The following is a 25,968-nucleotide window of genomic DNA, read 5'->3' on the forward strand; positions in this document are numbered from 1 at the left end:
AGCTATTCAGAACTATTCAGTTTTGTTAGTGGTACCATCAAGTAAGATCAATCAGTAACGTATACTGTGAGTTAAAACAGTCTCTATAAAATCCACTCCAATTAAACAAAAAAATATGTCATTATGCATTGATAATTATTTACATTCATACACACTGTTAGAAGTAATCACAATAATAATTACACAGTGATGTCAAGTAATTCAATTCACTAGAATAATGACACAAATGATACACGATACAAATAATGGCTTCTTCTTTTCTCCTGTTCATTGAATGGAAAGTCAGTAACTGAGTTAACCAACTTTAGATTTTTTTCGTCCAAATGAAAATAATGGGTTTTGTGATTTACGCTGAAATGGGAAGTATAACAATTAGATGATACAAAGTGTACTTCTATATGGATGGATTGTTTACAATAATAAGAACGGTACTTTTTGTCTGTTTTTTTTTCAGAAAGGGTTTTGTGGAGATTTAGTATTTTTTGATAGTTGAAAGCGTGAATCAATTGAAGCTAGACCACCAGGGAAAACTTGGAAGCACTGGACAGTCGTTTCGTCCCATTGTTTTTTTCCACTATATATACACTATAATCTAAACAAACGGTATATATTTTTTTCATATTTACCAGTTTACCAGTTATTTACCACAGCTAATTTGAGATTTTGGTACCATTGTCATTTATCATTCAAATGGCTTAATCACCAAGCTTTCATTCTCCTTGTAAATCACATCATTAACAATGAATTCAATAGAATATGAGCTATTACCAGTAGAGGTGGTCAGTGTATGACATGGTGTCGTGGTATGAAAGAAAGCTGCAAAGGGCTAGCTTCTGTGGGTCTTTCACGACTACCTGGCTGGGGTCTGAGAGATGGTGTTACACAGTGGCTAGAGACGTTATCAGATATGGCTCAGAATAGAAGCCAGTGGCGATCCTGTTGTAACCTTCTTTTACTTTCTTCATAAAGAATGGTTGTAACTTCCTTAACGGAAAGAGTCTTCTGGTTGTACATTTAGTTCCCCCCATCATTACTCTTCTCTTTTTTCTCACCCTATTTCTTTTCTCTTACATATGCCCCCAAATGCCCTGGTACGGCCGAGAGTGGGGAGAGTCCGCTCTACCTCTCCAAATGCTCTCACATGGCCACAAGTATATAGCCTCTGCCATGGAAGTCCTACTCACTGCCTTCTCGTGGCACCGGTGTTGTTTACGAAATTGAGAGGACGAAAAGCGAATGTCCGGCGCTTTAACCGGGTTGGTGGACACGGAAAATCCACCTAGGGGAGTTGGAAAACCCTGATTCCAAACCAATGGTGCACATGGGCTCCACTATCCTGAAGGAACAAAAGGCGTATGAATCAATCGTTGGTCACCGGCTAACATGGGACTGAATCTCCTCACGATGCTCCACTGCCTTGTGGATCAGACCTTTAGGTCGAAGGCTTGGGGTGTGGCCCCCTAAGAAAGCCGCCTGCTTCAGTTTGGGCACCTGGGCAGTATCACAGCCCTCACACAAATCAAATGAGATTTGTGCGGTGCATATATATATCTGGTGCTTCTTGTACCAATATCTATGTGTTTAAATAAATGAATAAATAAATTTTCCTAAGTTATACTAAACACTAAGAAACAGGTATATCAAAAGTGTGTTTATCCCAGGTGAAATATCAATTCATTAACTGACTGACAACTTTGACAAACATTTTTATTCTTTAGGTTTTAGTATCATTTTGTTAGTATGTATGTAGTTTTGTGTACTCTGCTAAGATTGCTGTCAATGAACTCCTACTATCCCTTACTCTTCTCTTCTACCTTCAGTACATAAGTAACTTATTCTAATGCTAACTTTCATGTTCAATGTTATTTCTGGAATTCACGTGTATGATCATTATCAGAACATAATATATTCTATAACCATAAGCAATGTTACGAATTGCCAGAATAGCCTTTCATATCAAAAAAAGGACGTAACAACAACTGGATAAACGAACGTTGATTATATTATGAACTAAACTAACTCACTTTTCTAGCTTGTTTATGTTTAATTTGTAAACGCTTTTTAAGATCGACATATGAAGTGTTAGATTTATCATCTGTGTGTAAATTTCTTCTTTTCCATCTTTCCGTAGCTTTTCGACTATGACAACTACCTGGCATAAGAGCTTTTAAGGATGGAGGAACTAAAAAATAGTAATGATAAAATGATGTATTCAATGGAATATCTCATGCAAAGAAAAAACAAATTACAATGAACCATACACAAGCGGAAAAACAAGTAGAGCAACGACTGCTAACATGATAGTTTAGGTTAAACGAAAAGATTACTGTGACTACTGATAACGAACTAAATAATACAAGGTCAAGTGTAAACTAATCGAAGGCAACTAAGAGAGAAGTCCTAACTACTGTTGAAACAGGACAGCAAATCCGATGTGTTGGTGAAGATTAGACATGATTGGTTACTAAGAAATCAACAAATAACTATGTTAAACATATGAGACTATGTTATACCGTAAATTCCTTTCACTGTTGATTTCTACTCAGTTTTCACTGTCTATTGACTGTTTGTAATCTGTCTTAATAAACTATCGTCTTATGCAATCTGGTTTTCAATCATTGGTTGGACTTTGAGTATTTGTACACACATGATCTAGATGGCTAGATGCCCAGTTTCATATCTACTGTACTGTCTAACGATCAAGTCCTATTGATCCTGCTGGGTCGTACTATTTCGTATCGAAAACCTAGTGGTCCAATAGTAGGATTGCATTTAGTAATGAGTATCAAAAAATCCTATTTTCTCCGCTATATCAAAATCGAGGAAAGTGTAGAGATATAGAAGGTTCGTAAAAAGTCATATGTATATTTACTGATGGTATCTACGTCAGAAAACAAAATTGATTGGATCAATTTCGATTCGAACTACTAAAGAGGACAGTCATCTAACTACTTTATATATACTTCATCCTTTATACATGTATCTATTTTCCAAGCATATATTAATACAGGAACTATGACTTAAACATCAATTAAGATTCAAATTCACTAGATCAATCTTAATAAAGTATGACATGACATGCATATATGTGGAAATACTGTCACTAACAGGAAGTTATAGTGTCGTATACTGAAATAGTTTATTAACCACCATATAGTGTTGTAGCTCACCAAGTATAAAGGTATACTTTGGGTGTAAGGTTCACTGATGCTAACTAACTGCACAAAATGAAGATAGAGTTTGAACCGATACCCTTGTTATTGAAGATCAAGTGTTAGTTTCTTATTATTTAACCGCATAGCTCAGTAAAAATGAGTTAACACCACAAAGCATTGAGTACGCGTGAAACCGATCTAAAAACTGTATATGTCACTAACAAAACACTAGTGTAACCGAGTACAAGTTTGTGTATTTAGCTCTAAGCCACACTTTGTGTGTAAGAACTAGTAAAACTACTACTACTACTACTACTCAAATAACCGAGTTGAAGTGCCTGAAGTAGAATTCGGATCAGATGACTAGTAATTGAAATGTGAATGCTGTGACTGCCAATATATGATGTCAATGCAATACTTAAATTTTACTAGTACACAACGTGAAATCCACTTGGCAATAGGTATGTGGAATAATATATTTTTAGTTTGAATAATCATACTACATAGGTTCGTTTAGTAATAATAAAGAAAATGTGTCAATCAGGTGAATGCATTTGATGGTGTCGTTCTATCGAGTTCAGTGGTTTTATCTGAAAGCTTATATTATTGTTGTAAGCAACTACATTCTTTATAAAATCCTAGGAGCAGAATAAATTTTATTGGTAGCGTCAATCTTTACCAACTGTAAACACCTGTTGTCTCTCTATACGAATTGTTATACGATAGCCACATCCATCACAGATCATTAGATCAGACGGATTAAATCAGTATTATTGTTGTTCAGTGTAATTATCTACAATCAGTGATAAAACTGGAGAACTTGTATGCACCAGCAAAAAATTGAATTATATCCTTAATAGCCTTCAAATAAACCATGGCCTAGTATTCATATTAGTTTTGCCGGACTGTTTTATGGCACTGTTTTAAGCACATGTAAATGATCACTTGAAATGACTGAGGATACTTCCTATGAATTGTTTCATTTCATGTGCTAGACTATCTTAACTAAAACAGTTATTTTTTTAGCTTCAATAACACAATCGCTTTGCTCTCTAATAGTGACACACAGTTCATTCCCTCGTTTCTCATAGTATTTCCTCATACTATTTGGTATGGACCACATTCGTGATCCTTAATATTGCTCCCGTTTGAATGACCTGGATTATATAAAACGAGCCAGCAGCCAAAGGATCAAAGCTCTCAAATTTAAATCATTAACTTGAACTTCTTAAACACGACATTCCACCTAGTTTAGTTCGGTAGATCGAATAACCCAGTATATTATTACCCACATACTACTATATTTTGGCCCTTACCTAGATAATCTGGTACATCTTTGAGATGTGGTTGAGCAACATGTTTGAGTGGTTTGTCATGACGAAGCGCTTCTAAATCGGGTATATGATCTTGAAAGTAACCTTTCAAACGTTCAGAATTGAGTAGTTCAATCTTGATTTCTTTCAAACGTGCTTCTCTTACAACTTTACGAGTTATATGGCGCATCACATCCTACAATAAATAAAAAAAAACGAATACAATGTATTACATTCTTTCTCTAGACTTATAATTTCCAAAAAAATGTACGTTGATTCTACAATGACATGAAACTTACAGCTGCTCTATATCTGAAACCATCCACTTCAGAAAGACGGAACTGATAAGGTCGGAAGATAGACGAAGCAAAATCTTCTGTAATTCAGGAGAGAAGAATATTTAAGCAATGAAGTATGATATGTAATGTCGTAAAAACGGTCAAAAAAATGGTTATGCTGATAGGTTATTGATAATAAATCTATATCATGTTGTTTAATCTATAGAGCTGATAAAAATCTGCTGATCACATGAAATGTGAGCATCAGGATAAGTGATTTAATATTGCGAAAAATTTTGTTCCGATGTTAAGTGGTTGGAGTCGATAGGGAGGAAACTGTGAATCTAGGTTTAGTGTTAGTTATTAGCAGACAGTATCTACAATCTTATGGAAACAGATGTGAATCAGTACAGCTCAGAGTTACAGTCGGGAACGAAACGCAATAACCAATCGGCGTATAGTACGTAATGTTACTTTTGTAAATAATCCTTCGTGTTGATTGAGTTTCATCGATCAGATTCCATGTACTCACTAATATAAATGATCTGAAATCACAGCGTATATCATTTTCTTGCTCAGTAATTATGTGATGGAAGGTTGTAGACAGTTGGGTATTACTACAAAGCTAGTCATTTTAAAACAGAACAGTAGCCAAACTTATCGGTCTATTCAAAATAAAAACAACTCTGAAAATCAGTACCACAATTGTCAACCAGAATAATAATGACCTTACAAAACTGAAACATAATTTATGAGAAATACTACTTAAAGATATTTCAGTCCCTTTAAGTATAACCAATCCCCTTTGCTAATTAACCATGTGGATTAGTTAAGTCAATTGGTAAATGGTAATATTATCGAATGAATTTTTTATTCATTTCCATTGTGACAACAAAACTGAATAGAAAGTAACACACTTTTCTCACTGGCTACACCTGATTTTGCTGCAGCAGCTGCACCAGCCGGATTCAGTAATGCTTCAACATCAGCTAAACGACTTTCTTCTAATTTACTGACAAATGAAAGAGCAGTTCCCATTTGATCAGCTCGAGCTGTCCGTCCGACGCGATGTACATAAAGGATAGGTGTTGGTGGAAAGTCAAAATTGATTACATTACTGACCAATTGAAAATCGATTCCTCTAGATACACCATATTCAACATCACGACATCGTGGCCTAGTAAAAAAAAGGAACATTTTATACCACATCACGTATAGAAATAGGAGGAAACTACATAAGATTTGGAAATGAAAAATGCATTCAAAACGAGTAAATTTGAAATGAATATTATATCTCAGTGAAAAGAGTAATGTAACAAGAAAGCGTATAGCTTTGAAATGAATTCGTCGTGAGACTAGATTGGTGGAACCAAACCATATCGTAAGTGAAATATCGTCCACGTCATTGAATAGTAATCCCATTATATCGGGAAAAGCAGTGTAAAAAGATAAAAAGGACTATGCTCTCGGTAACAACTTACAGTAAATGAAAAGTGTAGTCTCCTTTTTCGAATTGGTTAAATGACGATTATTATGAGTGTAGGCAATAAAACACGACACATATAGACACTAGTTGACCCTAGTAGTACTTACTTACACCTGTTACCCCTCGTTGAGGAGCATAGTCCGCCCACCAGCACTCTTTATCCAACCCTATCCTGGACAGTCCTTTCTAGTTGCTATCTATTCTTTTCATATCTGTTTCTGATTCCTGACCCAATGTGTTCTTTGGTCTTCCTCTTCTCCGTTTACCTTCAGGACTCCAAGTTAGGGTTTATTTCGTGATTCAGTTTGGTGATCCAATCCACATCTATCATATTTTCCTAAATTTCTCTTCAGATGGAAACTGGTTTGCTCTCTCTCACAGTAGGGTGTTGCTGACATTGAGTATCTTGTTTACACAATTGTTTATAAATAATTTTGCTTTTTTGATGATGGTTGCAGTCGTTCTATAAGTTTCAGCTCACTCTCTGCACTAGACCTAAAGGTTATTTGTTTCTGTCAGAGAGATTGGAAAATATCACTCTCTACACCCGACTTGACCTTAGCGATATGTGTACTTAAAGACATCGGTCTGCATGATCGCAACATCGAAACCTGAATTTAATATTTTTAATTTACTCTGGCTCTTTTCCTTTTTCTTCCTTCGAATTTCTGCGCGCGGAAACTAACCAAATGATGTGTAAAGGAGCCCCAATTGCAATTGTATCGATGGTATTAAAAATTAAAAATGGTAAACAAAGCTCAAAAAGAATAAATTAAATACGGAAACGAAAATGCAAAGTAATAGTGAAACTCAAGATCTAGAGAAAGACAAAGAAGGAATGTAGATTCTAAGCCATATCACTCAAGGTTCACAAACGCTCACCATAGTTAGTGTGAACCCCAAAACCCCAGACTTAAACAATGGTCATTGACCTCAACAACTGAACCCATGCATTCATTTGCTCGACCCCAGCTTAAGTCCAACCTACTCATATGGTCGACATTATTGTATATTGAGGTATACAGCAAGTGACCATATATAGAAGATATCTCACTGTAATCTTTACTTAGCACTCCACGCTTAAATTTCGAAGTTGTCTTTGTAGTAAAAAAGGAAAATTAAAAATAGTTTTTAATAAGTAAATATAACCAAGACTTACTTTTTTAACGACTTTTTACCACCTTCATTATTGGAGGTACTATGATCTGCTTGCGACTCATCTGTCGCCAATAAATAATCGTACAGTCCTCTGTTGAACTGATCGATAACATGAGAACGTGACTTGACTGGTAGCTCTGAATTTAACAATGCTGCTCTAATTCCAAACTCTTCCAAAAATAAACGGAGCCTGAAAAAAAAGATGCTTGTAATGCATAACCTGTATACAATTAATGAACTGGGATTCATTATGATTTTGAATTTAAAAAAATAATTTGCTGGAATTGTTCATTCTATGATAGATACATAGTTACTGACCGTTTAGATTCCAGAACTAAGCACTCAATATCACAGATGACCATGAAATACTGAACTTATATGATTTCCTGAGTGGACTTTACACTTGAACCCAGGACCTTCGGTTTCGCATTCGAACGCTCAACCTCTAGGTCACTGAGCTAGCATCCAGCGGTATTATTATATAACTTCAACTAATTCACGATGTCGCTCGACCATCTATTGTCATCGGTGGTAACTGCCTCATACCCGACACGGTTGAATTCCACTGATCGCGGATTCTCACTAGAACTCTGAGAATTCCTTCTCTAAGCTAATTACTAGTGAGCAGTCATTCGAATTCCGCGTGTGGGATCATGGATGGGCACTGCTGAGAAGTCCTAATACTAGGATGAAACGGCCTTCCAGTGCTTCCAGGTGTTCAATGGTAATCTAACATTGATCGGTTCATAATTTCAATGGAATTCAGCAATCTATACAACACCAAACTGAAAGTCATATTTTATTTACACTACCACACATCATAAAGCTTTTATCCCCAACTGGTTTATCTCTGTTTCTATTATCCCCCTTATTACAGTTTACCTAAATTTCAACATATTATCTTGTCATACTGAGCCTTCCTTCCCTAACCATGATTTTCCTATCTACATGATGAATATTCAAGCCCATAACGACAAAACTATTATTAGTTTCCCTTTTAAAAAAATAACATTTTAATCCATTTGTTTATTTTACGTCACTGCTGTCATGTTTAACAGAGTTTGATTATCACTACTATAATAATAATAATTTTTAAAAAATGAGTATATATTTGCGATCCTACAGTTTTGAAAATGCATTCGCCAAAAAGAGAACTCTTCGCCGAACCAATCTTTTTTATTTTGTATATAACTCTGTATATACTTAGGGTAGTCATCAAAGGTAAACATGTTTGTTTATTGTGACTTAAAAGTTATTATCTATTGTCTAATCATTTGACTCTTACAAAATTCAATTTAACTTAGTGGAATCCGGTAACTGATTGCAGGTCCGTATATTCAGCTTTCGGTTACATGTCCTGTGTGAAGGCTATTATTATTACCATCCTTCCCGAACTACAATAAATGGAGTGGGAAATGAACTTGATTCCCAACCTTTATATCAAAGATTTAAGCCCATGTGGTCTACTTTTGTACAGAAAATCGAAAAGTATCATCAGTAACGTAAAAAAGTTGGTCTACTGATGCATAAGGTCACTAAGCTTATAATTCCGCATTTTATGTTAATAATTGTAGCAATACGTATGCCAAAAGAGACTGATTAATTTCAGTTCTAAACATCAATGGAAAGATCTAAACAACCAGTACAAATGAAATAGTAGTAATACAACATACGTTTTACAACGTTAACATTTTAAAACTCGTAACTCTTGCTTTTTTCCACTTATACATTTTCTGGATCCTGTTTTGCTATGCTGACTAAGACACGCGTTCTTTTTCAACGAATATTAACCGCTTATTCTATAAAAAAGTTAGTTTTACATTATAAACTATAATACCAGCTTTTCTTACACCAATACTTATTGACTGGTTGTATTCATATTTAAAGAGAAGCATCCTATTATTTGAATAGCAACTGTTTCTGAATACTATTAAGAACTAGCATAAAAAGGTAGAGGAACAACTTTATCTGTATATGATGTACAAAGCTTCTGGGAAAAACAGTTTATTTATTTATTTATTTAAACACATAAATATTGGTACAAGGAAGCACCAGATATATATGTGCCATACAAATCTCATTCGATTTGCTTGAGGGCTGTGATACTGTCCAGGTGCCCAAACTGAAGCAGGTGGTTTTCTTAGGGGGCCACACCCGGAGCCTTTGACCTGAAGGTCTGATCCACAAGGCAGTGGAGCATCGTAAGGAGATGCAGTCCCATGGTAGCTGGTGATCAACGATTGATTCGTACGCCATTTGTTCCCTCAGGATACTGGAGCCAGCCCATGTGCACCATTGGTTTGGAGTCAGGGTTTTCCAACTCCCCTAGGTGGACTCGCCTTGTCCACCAACCCGGTTAAAGCGCCGGACATTCGCTTTTCGTCCTCTCACTTTCGTAAACAACACCCCCGCCACGAGAAGGCAGTGAGTAGGACTTCCCTGGTAGAGGCTATATATTCGCTGGCCATGTGAGAGCATTTTGAGAGGTAGAGCGGACTCTCCTCACTCTCGGCCGTACCAGGGCATTTGGGGGCGGGAAAAACAGTAAATGAATAGTACATTATTATTCATCGTTTCAGTCAGTCAGTCAGCTACAATGTAGGACCATGCACATTTATGCATCGGTCCAAGTTGCCATATCTCGTTAGCACAACAAGATTAAGACCGGATTCATAGAAATAGTTTATTTAGTAGTGGTAGCATATAAAAGATAGGTTTTATATAAGGATATAGTATAGGAAGGAAGAAAGTTATGAAGCAATTCTAATCTCAAGGTTTAAGGGAAGATAAAGAGTGTATACACCTACGCCATTGTGATCGATTCTGAGCCATGTCACACAGAGTCTCCAAAGATTGGTTACGATAGTCACGCGGACCCCAACCAGGTAGTCTGCATCTACCAACATGGCTCAGACTAGAAGTTAGTGACTTCAAACACTGATGCCACGTTTTGGTTTGGCCGCCCCTAACTCTCTTCCAACCATCCCCTACACTAATGAGCATAGCGCGTCGTGGTAAACGGTGTTCAGGCATACGTAACACGTGGCCTAACCATCTCAGTCGATGAAGATTCATCACCTCATCAACTGATTTACCATCATTTTCTAATACCCTGGGTCATTCATAGTTTACATTTTAGAATATTTTTAAAATTAATTACTTTACAGTTCGATAGGAAAGTAAAACATAGTTTACGAAATAACTATTTAAAATATCATAATTTAACTAACTTACTTGTAACATCGGTCAACAGAGTTAGTGAAAATTAGTGTTTTTCCACGAACTATCCTCAATTTGAATAAAGCAATTAAAATGGCATATTTGTCGTTATCTTCAGCACTTATAAAGAAGGGGAACATATTAACGTGAATTTATACAAATTCAGAGTATGAAAAGTTAATAAATAGTTTGAAACAAATAAAAAGTACTCGGCTTCGATTGATACTTTTGTATATGGTATGTTTATGTGCACCAAATTGGTTATGTTATATCCTAGCGAATACTTAGGTTTGAGTAACTTCCGGGACCTATGAATGGACGATTATTCTATGTATATTCTTATTGTTTAATTATTGAGTAACTAGATTGTGTATATTTATATTCATCTTATTATAAGCTTCATTTTGACCTATTGATTAGTATTATACGATTTACTGTTCCTAAATTATATTCAGTTTATTGATTATTGTCCCCCACGTTCACAGCCACATTTGGATTGATTTTGTACAGATATTATTTTCCATTTTATGCTGTGATGTGGTCTGTCTGTCTGGTATATAAACAGAATAAGCTTGAAATAAATGATTCGCATGATAGAAGCTGTCATTGGTGTTCTGGACTCAAGTGGAAGGGCTAGGCGGATAAAGGACCAATAAGGACGCTAGATTACTCATACTGATCGATCGTCATTGACTGTCACAGTGTTAAGGTAGGAAAAGTATTTCCATTGGTGAATAATTCACGTGATAAAAGCCGGACATAAAATCAATAACGAATTGTCATACGTCTTTTGTTTATTTTGATAAGTCATAACAGGTTAGATGCCGATAAAATTGGTGTCTATTGTTATTACTTTGTACAGAAAAACATAATTACTTTTCATGGTGTACAACACGAAATGGGATTGATGTATATCACCCTATTTCTCTAGGAAGAAATGTGAATAAGCACGTGAATAAATATCTCTCCAAACAAAACATATCAGGTTATACCCATACATCACACGGATTTACTTTATTGCTAGTAATGTGTGGTGTTTATTATCTACATATAAGTTAACTACGATTTTATGAAGACAATTTAAGGAAACAGATACTTGAAAAGCAACAATGAACACGTTCAAATGTATATAAAGAAAAAAATAGGAACAGAATCAAACTGACATACCTGATAATATATTGTGTTAGTTGGCTGTCTCCTGGTAAAAAAGCTTCATCGGGTAATTCTACACGAACCCAGTCAGCATTTTTAACTAAATACCGTCTTATAACTTTAGATGTGTCATCCAGAGTAGCAGACATTAAAATGGCCTGTAAAAAAGAAAGAAAATATGTTACAATTCACTCCGGAAATATATCCCATGTAAGAAACTACTTATTTGTTTACGCCTACACTTACGAATTCACTATCATACGGAAACACATGGCTACACTTAAAGTAAGTACAATCATTAAGTTTTTGTTTACCTAATTGATTCACGCTTAGAACTTCACAAATTTTCTGAGAAACTGAAAATATGAATTACCCAAACGACTTCACAAAACAAAACTACATAGTTCTTTAGATTATAATATTGCAAAATAAACTGGCCGTAAGAGAGATTACCAGGACGCTAGAGATAAAAATCCTAAACCACAGGACGTCATTTGTGTAGTTAGTGTAGTGCGTCATTTCATGTCAACCACCTTTCTCCCTTGTTCCATTCGAGCAGTGGGGTTAGGCAGGGTTGCCCGATCTCACCATTCCTCTTCAACTTTGTCATCGACGACACCCTGGAAACAGCTCTGATGGATGTAAGTAATGGCGGTGTGGATCTGCTGCCTGGAGAAAGACTTCTAGACCTTGAGTATGCGGATGATATTGTTTTACTGTGCGATAATGCCCAAGGCATGCAATCCGCACTTAATCAGTTGGCAATCAGTGTCCACAGGTACGGCATGTGCTTTGCACCCTCCAAGTGCAAAGTACTCCTACAAGACTGGCAGGATTCTAATCCTGTACTCACCCTGGATGGTGAGCAGATTGAAGTAGTTGAGAAGTTCGTGTATCTAGGTAGCTGCATAAGTGCTGGTGGTGGCGTGAGTGATGAGATTGATGCACGTATAATGAAAACCAGAGCGGCTTATGCCAATCTGGGCCATCTTTGGCGCCTTCGTGATGTTAGTCTGGCTGTAAAAGGTCGGATCTACAACGCGTCGGTGAGAGCAGTTTTGCTCTATGCTTGTGAAACCTGGCCTCTCCGAGTTGAGGATGTTAGACGACTCTCTGTGTTCGATCATCGTTGTCTCCGAAGGATTGCTGACATCCAGTGGCAACACCATGTTAGTAATGCAGAGGTTCGGCATCGTGTGTTTGGGCGCAGAGACGATAATTCAATTGGTGTCACCATCTTGAAACACCGACTTCGGTGGCTTGGACATGTCCTACGAATGTCGTCCCAGAGACTTCCACGTCGTGCATTATTTGCCGACTCTGGGACTGGTTGGAGAAAGCGGAGGGGAGGTCAGTGTATGACATGGTGTCGTGGTATGAAAGAAAGCTGCAAAGGGCTAGCTTCTGTTGGTCCTTCACCAATCCCTGGCTGGGGTCCGAGAGATGGTGCAACACAGTGGCTAGAGACGTTATCAGATATGGCTCAGAATAGAAGCCAGTGGCGATCCTGCTGTAACCTTCTTTCACTTTCTTTATAAAGAGTGGTTCTAACTTTCTTAACTGAAAGAGTCTTCTGGTTGTACATTTCAGTCCCCCTTATCTTTTCATCCCTTCTCTTCCTACTTTCATTATTTTCTGTGGCGCATATGTATCTGGTGCCCTTTTGTACCAATATGTATGTGTTTAAATAAATAAATAAATAAACCACAGGATTTGTATATATTACAAAACCAGATCTATACCGATCATGCAGTGTAGGTGCATAGTGGCACATATCAGTCAGTCTGTCAGCTAAAACGTAGGACTAGACACACATACGAAACAGCCAAGTAATACGAAAATCCCATGACTATTGCCAGACCACATAACGGACTAGATGATCCCTCACTCTAAATCATTTATCCAAGAAATATGATAAGTATAAATACGTTAAGCACTAATAAAAATATCTCAATGTCGTTTCTTTCAGAATTCCTACTGCTAGTAAAACTACTACAATTGAAAAATAACAACGATATTTAAACTAGGCAACCCTTTATCGTAGTCAAGAACGACATGATGGGAACCTTGAGGAATCGATTTTCCTTGTTATTCCTTCTTGGAAAATACCAAATATAAGATGAATGGCTGTATTCGTTCCCATACAGTAAATCTACATAGCTATTGAAGCTTTTATCTTTTTTCCTTGAAGACAACTACTGGCTCTGAGTGGTAAGAAAATTACCAAAGGTGAACGGTGGTTGTAGATCTTAAACGTCAGTCTGAAATCAATCCCAGAAGCCTAAATGCATATATTCAAAACTTTTGAGATTTTTTGGACTCAGTGCAGAATGTTTCAAAAACCAGGAGCCTAGTAGCGAAGAGTACACAAAGTAACCTTACCACTTAAATCCCTAACGGTTCCCTATAGGTTCGCCCCCAAATGCCATGGTTCGGTTGAGAGTGGGGACAGTCAGCTCTCCCTCTTCAAATGCTCTCATATGGCCACAAACATACATTCACTGTCAGGAAAGTCCTACTCACTGTCTTCTCATGGGAGGTATTGTTTGCAAGATTGAAAAGACGAAAAGCGAATGTCCGGCGCCCCAACCGGGTTGGTGGATGTGGAGGATCCACCTAAAGCCCCCAAACGCCCTGGTACGGTCGAGAGTGGGGAGAGTCCGCTCTCCCTCTCAAAATGCTCTCACATGGCCAGCGAATATATAGCCTCTACCAGGGAAGTCCTACTCACTGCCTTCTCGTGGCGAGGGTGTTGTTTACGAAAGTGAGAGGACGAAAAGCGAATGTCCGGCGCTTTAACCGGGTTGGTGGACAAGGCGAGTCCACCTAGGGGAGTTGGAAAACCCTTTATTTATTTATTTATTTAAACACATAAATATTGGTACAAAGAAGCACCAGATATATATGTGCCATACAAATCTCATTCGATTTGCTTGAGGGCTGTGATACTGTCCAGGTGCCCAAACTGAAGCAGGTGGTTTTCTTAGGGGGCCACACCCGGAGCCTTCGACCTAAAGGTCTGATCCACAAGGCAGTGGAGCATCGTAAGGAGATGCAGTCACATGGTAGCCGGTGATCAACGATTGATTCGTACGCCATTTGCTCACTCAGGATACTGGAGCCAGCCCATGTGCACCATTGGTTTGGAATCAGGGTTTTCCAACTCCCCTAGGTGGACTCGCCTTGTCCACCAACCCGGTTAAAGCGCCGGACATTCGCTTTTCGTCCTCTCACTTTCGTAAACAACACCCCCACCACTAGAAGGCAGTGAGTAGGACTTCCCTGTCAGAGGCTATATTACGCATGGTCATGTGAGAGCATTTTGAGAGGGAGAGCGGACTCTCCCCACTCTCGACCGTACCAGGGCATTTGGGGGAACCCTGATCCCAAACCAATGGTGCACATGGGCTCCAGCATCCTGAGGGAACAAATGGCGTACGAATCAATCATTGATCACCGATCGTTGCTGCTACCTTGACGTGGTGGTCGGGCTTGCCTATCGTGATGAAGCAGTCGAGCTATACTGGCTGGAACAACCGTTCCTCGAGGTCCTACCATGCCAAACAGGTCGGTTGAAGAGCGGTGAGACTAAAAGCAGCAAACCCAAGGTCCGAAGGCGAAGTCGTACTGCTGACTGTACAGGGGTGTGACAGCAGTAAGGTGTTTCCTTCAGACAACCAGCATGACAGCGATGCTGCCTTCCCACAAGGAGGGGTGGGGTTAGAAAAGGTCGACCCTAAAAATGCACACCTCGCCTTATCCCACGGATATCTGTCTCCGGCGGTAAGGTTTTTTTTGAAGAACGGAGCTAACACAAAAACTACCCACAAAAAGGTCGTGTGTGACCGACCTCAAGCAGTTGTCCCTTGGGCACTGCGGTCACGCTCTCAGGTCATTAAGACCACTTCTAACCCAATTTCCTTTTCAGGTACCTCTAGAAGAATCCTTCCACGGTGTGGGCGACCGGGAAGTGATAACTGCCCTCATACCTCTAACAACACTCAAGACCACTGTATTCATAATCAATCTCCTTCTTCACTTCCTACTATTCCTTCTACCTTGACTTTCAACACTAAACTTCCTCTTCCGGTTTCCTCCTCAAGTGTCACCATGGCCAACGATTCTAGTGCGCGAAACGCTGTCCCAGGTCTACTAAAACCTCGCTCCAAACTACACATTGGAGCCTTCAACGTACGTACCCTATGCCAAATCGGTCAACAGGCCTCCTTAGCTAAAACTCTAGAATCTCGTACCATTGATGTATGCTGTGTCTCCGAAACACGCATACAGGATCCCAGTGTGGTCATTCACTTGACCTCACCTCGCCAAAATGGACAGCCGACGAAATACACCCTCCGTGTATCTGGCGACCCGTTGGCTAGTTCTCGCGGACTTGCAGGTGTAGGCATAGCACTAAGTACAAGGGCAGAACAGGCACTACTAGAATGGATCCCCGTTAAGTCGCCTGTGTGCTGTCCGGCTAAATGGCTCCGTAAGAACTCGGAAGGATAGGGACACACGTCGTTGCCTTTTCGTCGTTTCTGCCTACGCTCCCACTGACTGCAGCCATGATGAAGTGAAAGATGACTTTTACAGAAAGCTCTCTGAGCTTCTTCAGAAAGCTAAGCGCTCAGACATAGTAGTCGTAGCGGGTGACTTTAATGCCCAGGTAGGCAGCTTAAATCAAACAGAAAGACATTTAGGTGGGTGTTTTAGTATTCCGGCTCAACGAACCGATAATGGTGATCGTCTGTTGCAACTATGCTCAGACAATCGTTTATTTTTAGCAAACACTAATTTTAAACATAAGGAGAGACATCGTCTAACATGGCGACCACCTGCACCAAACCAACGATGGACTCAAATAGACCATATTGTCATCAGTCATCGTTGGAGAGGCTCAATAGAAGATTGTCGCTCGTATTGGAATACTTGTTTAGACTCTGATCACGCTTTAATACGAGCGCGCATTTGTCTGCGCCTCAATGGACGCAGGAAAATTACACTAAGAAGACCCATTAGGATTGAACTGGAGGACGAGAAAGCCAAATGCGAATTCCAGAAACAACTGAGTTCACATCTAGGCAGTTCTGTAAACGAGACTGACCCAGATGCTGCTTGGAAAGATATACGAACAGCTGTGGAAACAGCAGTAACATCTATTAGTCATTTAAACCATAGGGCTCCAAAAAACCAGTGGATTTCCTCTAAGTCTATTTCACTGATGGATTCGCGTAAACTCATCCCATCAGGCTCTGAACACGACGAAGAGCGTAAACAAATTAGATCTAGGTTAACTAAAAGTCTAAGGAACGATCGTGAGCAGTGGTGGGCAACGAAAGCAAAAGAGATGGAAAAGGCAGAGGCTGTAGGCAACACCAGGCAACTATTCAGACTAATAAAAGAGACCGGAATTAAGAAGTCAAGTGTAAGTGAGACAATCTCGGAAAAAGACGGAACCCTTATCTGCTCTCAACCTAAACGTTTAGAACGATGGGCGGAACACTTTAAGGAGCAGTTTAGCTGGCCTTCAGCTACTGCACAACTACCCACTATTCCTAGAAAACCTGAATGGAACATTGAGGTAGCCCCCCCGACCCTACTTGAAGTTCAAAAGGCTATAGGTAATCTGAAACGAGGAAAAGCAGCTGGTCCTGATGGATTGGCTCCAGAGGTCTTTAAATATGGTGGTCCAATTTTAGCGATTAGGTTGACTACTATTCTGGCTAAAATCTGGGAGACGGATGTAATCCCATCCGACTGGTCACAATCACTGATTGTCCCAATATATAAAAAGGGGTCAAAATCATCCTGTGATAACTATAGAGGGATTAGTCTGACTAACATAGCATCTAAAATACTAGCCTCAATAATTATCGGGCGCCTAACTAAGACTCGTGAACTGCAAACACGAGAAAATCAGGCTGGCTTCAGACCTGGTCGTGGCTGTATCGACCACATATTCACCATTCGTCAAGTTTTAGAGCACAGACACGCTTATCGGCGTCCAACAATGATAGTTTTTCTTGACTTAAAAGCAGCATTTGACTCTGTAGACCGAGAGGTTCTGTGGCAGTGTCTGTCATTGAAAGGTGTACCTGAGAAGTACATAAACCTTTTGAAGGCTCTTTACTCGAACACTATTAGTCGAGTAAGAGCTTATGGCGAACTGCCATATGATTTTACAACCTCAAGTGGTGTCCGTCAAGGCTGTCTACTATCCCCGTTTTTGTTTAACTTCATTATAGACCTGTTGCTGCAAATAACACTCTCTTCGACTGAATCTACAGGAATTGATCTCCTACCAGGGGAACCACTAAGCGACTTAGAATACGCAGATGACATAGTCCTGTTTGGTGAAGACGCTGGCAAAATGCAGAGTCTTCTGTTGGAACTCAGTAATAATGCCAGGATGTTTGGGATGCGTTTCTCCCCATCCAAATGTAAATTGTTACTCCAGGACTGGCCTGCGTCAACACCCGAACTAAGGATAGGGAGTGAAGTAGTCGAACGCGTCGACAACTTCACTTATCTTGGAAGTCTGATCAGCTCTGATGGGTTGGTGTCTGACGAAATCTCTGCACGGATTCAAAAAGCTCGTTTGGCTTTTGCCAACTTACGTCACCTATGGCGTAGACGAGATATCCGTCTATCAATTAAGGGACGAGTATACTGCGCAGCAGTTCGTTCTGTTCTACTTTACGGCTGTGAAACATGGCCATTAAGAGTAGAAGATACTCGTAGGTTACTAGTATTTGACCACAGATGCCTTAGAAATATTGCTCGCATCTGCTGGGATAACCGGGTAAGTAATAGTGAGGTTAGACGCAGGGTATTGGGGAACGTTGGTAAATCAGTTGATGAGGTGATGAATCTTCATCGACTGAGATGGTTGGGCCATGTGTTACGTATGCCTGAACACCGATTACCACGACGCGCTATGATGACTAGTATTGGGGACGGTTGGAAGAGAGTTAGGGGCGGCCAAACCAAAACATGGCATCAGTGTTTGAAGTCACTAACTTCTAGTCTGAGCCATGTTGGTAGATGCAGACTACCTGGTTGGGGTCCGCGTGACTATCGTAACCAATGGTTGGAGACTCTAGGTGACATGGCTCAGAATCGATCACAATGGCGTAGGTGTATACACTCTTTATCTTCCCTTAAACCTTGAGACTAAAATTGCTTCATATCTCTCTTCCTTCCTATACTATATCCTTATATACAACCTATAATTTATATACTACTACCAACACTAAATTAACTACTATGAATCCGGTGTTGATCTTGTTGTGCTAACGAGGTATGGCAACTTGGACCGATGCATATATGTGCCTGGTCCTACGTTGTAGCTGACTGACTGACTGACTGACTGATCACCGACTACCATGTGACTGCATTTCCTTACGATGCTCCACTGCCTTGTGGACTAGACCTTCAGGTCAAAGGATCCGGGTGTGGCCCCCTAAGAAAACCACCTGCTTCAGTTTGGGCACCTGGGCAGTATCACAGCCCTCACACAAATCAAATGGGATTTGTGCGGTGCATATATATCTAGCGCTTCTTGTACCAATATTTATGTGTTTAAATAATAATAATAATAATAATAATCCGCCTAAAGGAGTTGGGAAACTGATTCCAAACCAATAGTGCACACGGGCTCCAGGATCCTAAGGAAACAAATGACGTATGAACCTACTGTTAGTCACTGGCTATCATAGAACTGCATTTCCAGACGTTACTCGATTGTCTTGTGGATAAGACCTCAAGGTCAAAGGCTAAGAAAGTGGACCCTTAAGAAAACTACCTGCTTCTGTTTGGACGCCCGAGCAGTATCACAGCCCTCACACAAAAATTGATTCGTGTGGCACATATATACTTGGTGTCTCCTTGCACTAATGTTTATGATTTTAAATAAATAAATAGATTCTTATAGGTTCTTAGGGTTAATAAAAAGCATTACGACTCTAAATGCCATACAACCTATTGCTGCTACCCATATTCGACTACGTATACACATAAGGATGCATCCCGGTAGTATAATATTTAAATTCGTGCTTACTATCAAAACGGGTGAATTTTTTTATATTAGATATTCTTGTACAACTAGAACTTACTTGAATCTTTTGAGGAAGATAAGATCTCAGATCACGTATCTCATCTTCATAACCAAATGTAAATATAAGATCAGCCTCGTCTACGACGATACAACGTAGGTCCTTCAGTGATAGAATCCCCGAACGCAAGACCTTCATTAGTCTAGATGGTGTTCCGATAATTATATCAGGGTTCTCCAATATGAGAGGCCTATACGAACACATGTCTATGAATTGATTTACTTTATTTGATCAGTGTCATGACCAGTCGATATGTCAACCGATGAAATACTTTTGGCAGCATATTTACAAAGGCATTTTATATTACTGGCAACTTGCGAACACAACTCTTTTGTTGGAGCAAGAACAACTACTGAAGTGGATTGGCACATGGCAAACTAGGAAAGTTAAAAACCATACAAAACTACCTGTTTCTCTTGCAAAAGATCATTTAGAATCGGAATCGCAAATGCAGCAGTCTTTCCAGATCCCGTTTTTGCGTGAACTATCAAACACTTTTTGGCGAAAACCAGTGGTATAACGGCCTGTTGTATATCAGTGGGTTTTACCCAGTTCAAATCAGAAATAGCCTGAGAAAACTTATACATGATTAATGATTCCATCACCTTCAAGATTCTCTGGTCGAGGTTCAGCTGATGAAACTCATCTACGCTTTCCATGCCCAAATATAACGCAACTTACAAATCACCCTCTAATACGTCCAATAGGTTCAGACTTGTGTAGTAAGAACAGAAGGCCTACGGCCCATGTTATTCCTTTACTAGTACACTCGCGTGAGCTTCTAGTCCTCCCTTGAATGGATCAGTCGAAGGTGCGGACACCCCTGCTTCGGGTAACGGGTTCCAAAAATTGACAACTCTGTGTGAAAACCTGTAAGCCACATGTATTTTGTTCGTTCTTGGCTTTTATACTCCTCTACTATGTCTTCTGAGATGTCCTGATCTAGTGGGAAGAAAAAGAGAAGATATATTGATTCCGAAATCATTCCTTAGTATTCTACACATCAAAATCAGATCGCCTCTCAATCTGAGTTTGGTAGAGTAAATAGGTCTGGCTTCTAAATCCGCTCTGTATATGGTAAACCACTCATCTGTGGAATCGCACTAGTAGCTACCAGGAAGTCCTTGAGCCATTTTAGGAGAGGTCAGTCAATGCCTAGATTTTCCAGCTTTTGTATTAGTCTATTCTTCGGCACCGTATCAAATGCTTTACTGAAGTCTATGTGGACAACATTCACTGATTTTCCATTATATAGGCCCTCTATTAATTGCTCCCTTGCTATAAGGAGATTTGTTGTGCAAGATAATCCTTTCCTGAAACTATGTTGTTCATTATTTAACAAGTTGTTTGTTCCCACGAATGTCATCACGGTCTCTTTGACTACTCTTTCCAGCATTCTAACTACAACACTGGTGAGGCTGACAGGTCTTCAGTTCTATGGAAGTTGTCTTGGTCCTGTTTTATATATTGTGGTGACAATTGCATCATCTCAGTCCATAGGTAATTCACCTTGGTGAAGTGACATATTGAATATCATAGTCAGTGGGACTGCAATACGTTGTGCAATTAATCTCAAGATTTTGGGGTGTAGATCATCCGGCCCCATGACATTTCCGTGTCCAAAATGCTAAGGTCCTAAGGTACACTATCACTATGGAAGTTCACTGCGAACAGACTGTTCTTTTCTGATCCTCCTCTATCACTTCAGATCCACTCTCTCCCTTAATTAGGTCGAGAATCCAACGCTGCGTCCTTATTCCGTAAGTTATGTACGAGAAAAGTCTTCTAGGCAGCTTGATTAAAGATTGTGCTTACTGCATTTCATATTTTGTCTGAGTTTCCTGGATTTTAATTATACACTTATTTCTTACCGACCTGTAGCGTTCCACCGTACTTGCTGTGCCAAGGCTGATGACAACGTCCCAACGTTTTTTCTTTGGTCTTAGTAAACGCTGGATATCCCGGCCTATCGAGGGATGGCCGTACTTCTTCTTTGGGACTGTCCAGGGTATATATGGTTGAGTTACCTGGTAGAATAACTGCCTGAAATGAGTCCATGCCTCTTCTCTTGATGACCCTGAACCAGTTTCCCAGTTTTCAGCCGATACTACAGAGTTGATCGCCTTCATATCTGCCTTCCATATTTTAGGACGGGTCGGAGCAACTGTTGGACAGGCCCTCTCAGCCATGAACTTGAATGAGATGACCACATGATCACCTCTCTGTAGATGTGAGAAGGAAGTTATTTGACTGACATCATCACTGTGTACGAAAATTAGGTCCAAGAGAGACAAGTTTTGTAAGTTGTATCTGATGGGATCCCTGATATACAGGAATAGAGCTAAGGAGATTTTGGTTTCTAACAATTTGTAATTAAATGACTATGTTGATGACCCTACTTCTAAGTTTACTCCGTTTATATACGATGCATAAAAGTCGCCTACTACAAGGCTTTTAGCCCTAATACACCAGGACTTAAGTTTCCTCAGGAGGAAGGCATCTACTGAACATTCTGGACTGCAGTATACTACAACTAACTCAACACCTTGCCGTTTACATTTCAGCCTGCAACGCACCAGATCACATGGCTCTGAGTCGTGTGCCACTGTCTATACGGCACGTACGGTTGAGGCGTTTTTCATACATATGATAACAACTCACCCTCATATTTTAGTCCGCCAGCCATACAAAATGAGAAATCAAGCAATTAAATTTCACGGTCATACACATATGAGGCTAACCATGTTCCTGGAATGACAATAACATCAGATTTTTCTGTGTCTACCACTTTTTTGAGCTCCGACATTATATTTTTCAGGCTGGTAGCATTATGATAGCACACCTTTAATTCTATGAAGGAACTTATCTTATCACCCAGAGTGGTGTGGGGATCATATTGCTCCGAAATTTTACAATTTGAAAACCCTTAAGTATGAGGTTTTTCGCCGTTTCGGCTGCGCTCATTTATTCCTAATTCCGTCAATCTTCTCTTAATACAGTCAACCAGGCTGAGATCCTCACAGACGTATATTCCGAATCCAATCAGTTTGCGTGGGTTTCCAAGTACTAGATTTCTTCCTCCTTCGGAAGCAAAGGTAACCTTTGAGAGACCGCTTTTCTGCATACTTTCAGAGTCCACTTTTTTCTATTCTGTAAAGCTTATAGAGGATGACTATTGCTACTGTTTCTGGGAGTAGCTTGCTTATCGAGGATTAAATTTGATTGAGGTCGTGTTCAAATCTAGCTCTCGGCTCGCAACATTCTCTTAACTTGTGAAAAACGACTGACCTTGTAGATGGTGGAGAAGATTTTTAGCTGAAGTGGATGATTTTGGTATAATTTTGTTCTCTGTGCTGGATGATTTGGTCATGGGGTTTTCATCATCATCATCATAGGCACCTGAAGTTTGTGCCAATGATGTCGTCCAGAATAACAATGAAAGCTCCATGATCAAGCCATCCAGCTCAGAGAATAAAACCCCACCAAAATGACGGACCTGTCATCGATGTTCTTTTTAACAAGCTGTAGAGTTTCGTCTCTTGAAATCTCCTCATCCCTGCAGTTTGACCTGGCATCAGACGCGGAGATCTCAATCTCTCCCCTTACTTTTGTTTTTCTCGATCCGGAGCTGAAATAGTCGACTCAAAATTCTTAGAGCTCTTTACAATTTGCTTGTTCTCAACGTGCTTTTTCTTTTTTTCTTATGACCGTGCCTACATCTGTGTGTTTGTTAGCGGCTACTTTATTTGGGCCCATCTTGATACTTACTTACGCCTTTTACCCCTCGTCGAGAAGCCTAGGTCGCTCACCAACATTCTCCACCCAACCATATCCCCAACAATCCTTTCAAGTTGCCATTCATTCTTTTCATGTCTACTTCCGATTCCCGCCGCAGTGTATTCTTTTGTTTTCCTCTTCTCCGTTCCCTTGCATCAATTTCAAGTTAGTGCTTGTTTCTTAATGCAGTTTGGTGATTTCTGTAATGTATGTTCTATTCACTTACAAGATTTTTCCCTAATTTCCTCATCAGATAGAAGCTAGTTTGTCGTCTCCCATAGTAGGCTGTTGCTGATGGTATCCAGTCAACGGACATTCAGTATCTTACGTAGATAATTGTTTGGAAATATTTGTACGATCCTGATGACGGTTGTGGTAATTCTCCAAGTTTCAGCTCCGTACAGTGGAACTCCTCCTGCAGCTCTTCTAGGGCTACTGCCGGTCCCATACCTGAGTAAAGGAGGAGGGTTGGGTATAGAGTCAGCAACCTCATCCCGTAATAAACAACCTTGCTAGAAAACGTTCCATCTCGATTGTCTCATTCAAATCCGAAGCGGGATTCAAGATAATGCTCTCCGCTTCCCCAAGAACTGAAAACTGCCCATCTGCTGATGATTCTTTATCTGAGGGCATCTTTATAGCTATGTTCAACAGTTCAATCGCCTCAAGAACCAACACAGACTTTTAGGGCAGTATGGCTTGCAGAACCTTTCTATATGAAGCTGGTGTGAGTCCGGCACACATGTTGTGATACCACTTGTTTCAGTCGTCAGATCGCAGTAATTCCTCGACCGAGAAAAAGTACAAGGGTCTACCACAATGATGCTTTACTTGCGCCATGGAGAACAATAAAAAACAATCTCTAGAATAAGTGTCTTTTAAGGCTTTATATGTAACAAGCACTCAACACAAAATGCTGAAGTTTACATATTGCTGTGACTAAAAACAAAAGTCCAACCTTAATCAATACAAAAGTCTCATACACCCTTGAATACAATCAATACTTATGGATTCACGCAACGAGGAAAAATACCCCTCCCCTCCCTGTTTCTGTACATAAAAGGTACAGGTGTTAAAATACTTTACAAAAAGCGATGCTATTAGTGATTACGTTAGCTGAAATAGATTCAATTACAGTAAAACAGTAGTCTTTATGCGTAATAAACGATTAGTACCACGAAATTTACTCAGCGAGAAAAAAACCACTGTTCTTTTTAAAAAGTAATTGACCCAAGTAGCAGGGATATTCCAACTTTAGTTTGTTTATCAGAATTAGCTTATTGAATAGAAAGACAGTTTAATAAATAATAGAAGTGATCGTGAAGTAACACTCAGAGTAATTCCCCTTAGTACCCGCAAAACTAAAGTTGTCCTTGAACCTTTAGAAAAAAATATTGGACGTTGCCATCAGTCACTCTTTCTAGTTGTAGGTTGAACCCTGTAGTTTTAGTATGCTCGTCCTTATTGTTGGTGTTATGCGAGTTCTCTATGTTTGTTTGCGTACCAAAACTTTGTAAATTCATGGCCTCACGTTTGCCACTTCTTTTGCGTTTACTACGCTGATCGATAACCCAGTGGGCCTCTGGAACGTCAACACCAAGTAACAAACCAACCTTGTCACAAGCTATGGTGGGTAGCTGTACACAATACTATCAGCCAAGCTGAGACTCACACGACCATATATTCTGGACTAAGTCAGATCTCGTGATTTTTCCAGTATTAAGTTTCTTTTCTCAACGGAAACAAAAGTAACTTTCAGAGGCGGCTTCCTTGCTTACTTTTGGAATCCACTTTTTGTCCTACTCCGTTTAGCTTATGAATGTTAACCCCTGCTACTGTTTCTGGAAACAGCTTGCTTGGTAAGGACTCAATATGGTAAAGCTATGTTCAAACCTAGCTTTCGGTTTCTTTTTGGAGCCTTCTCTTGACTGACCGTTCTTCAAGGTCCATTCCACACGGTTTGGGGTTGTTGTTTCCAAACCCTTCACATCCTCAACTCCCGATTTGGCGTCTGATGTGAAGTTCTCACTTTTTCCCCAGCTTTATAGGTGTTACCGTTGGCCAGTCGCTGGATTTTTGTTTCGTAATCAAATCTATAACGTTCAGGCTTCGGTCCTGCGTAATCTGTTTCGCATTGATACAAGGTTCTACAGATGAACTCAAATATTTTAGAACTCTCTGTAATTAGCTAAATTACCTTCTGTTTTTTCTTCCTTGTAACCATGCCTAAATCTGTTTATTTGCAGAATTATGATCTACTTCGTTATTAGTACTGCTTTAATAATAAACCTAATCCTAAAGTTATAGATTAGC

At 39.6% G+C, this 25,968-nt stretch overlaps 1 protein-coding gene across 1 annotated transcript; it reads right to left on the minus strand.

Moving 5' to 3' along the window:
• Positions 1 to 209: 209 nt before the first annotated feature.
• Positions 210 to 20,552, minus strand: Smp_095920 (putative dead box ATP-dependent RNA helicase; the record flags this gene model as incomplete). Its single annotated transcript, XM_018796369.1, has 12 exons — positions 20,484 to 20,552; positions 20,286 to 20,447; positions 20,101 to 20,255; positions 19,879 to 20,068; positions 11,777 to 11,919; positions 10,625 to 10,729; positions 7,392 to 7,580; positions 5,869 to 5,923; positions 4,768 to 4,809; positions 4,472 to 4,664; positions 2,025 to 2,182; positions 210 to 431 (listed from the first exon to the last, which is right to left on the minus strand). The coding sequence occupies exons 1-12, from the start codon at positions 20,535 to 20,537 to the stop codon at positions 210 to 212; spliced, it is 1,668 nt and encodes a 555-aa protein (XP_018650589.1). The 5' UTR covers positions 20,538 to 20,552.
• Between the last annotated feature and the right edge of the window lie 5,416 nt (positions 20,553 to 25,968).

This window comes from Schistosoma mansoni, chromosome 2 (genome assembly GCF_000237925.1).
Source record: "Schistosoma mansoni strain Puerto Rico chromosome 2, complete genome".
Lineage (NCBI taxonomy): Eukaryota > Metazoa > Platyhelminthes > Trematoda > Strigeidida > Schistosomatidae > Schistosoma > Schistosoma mansoni.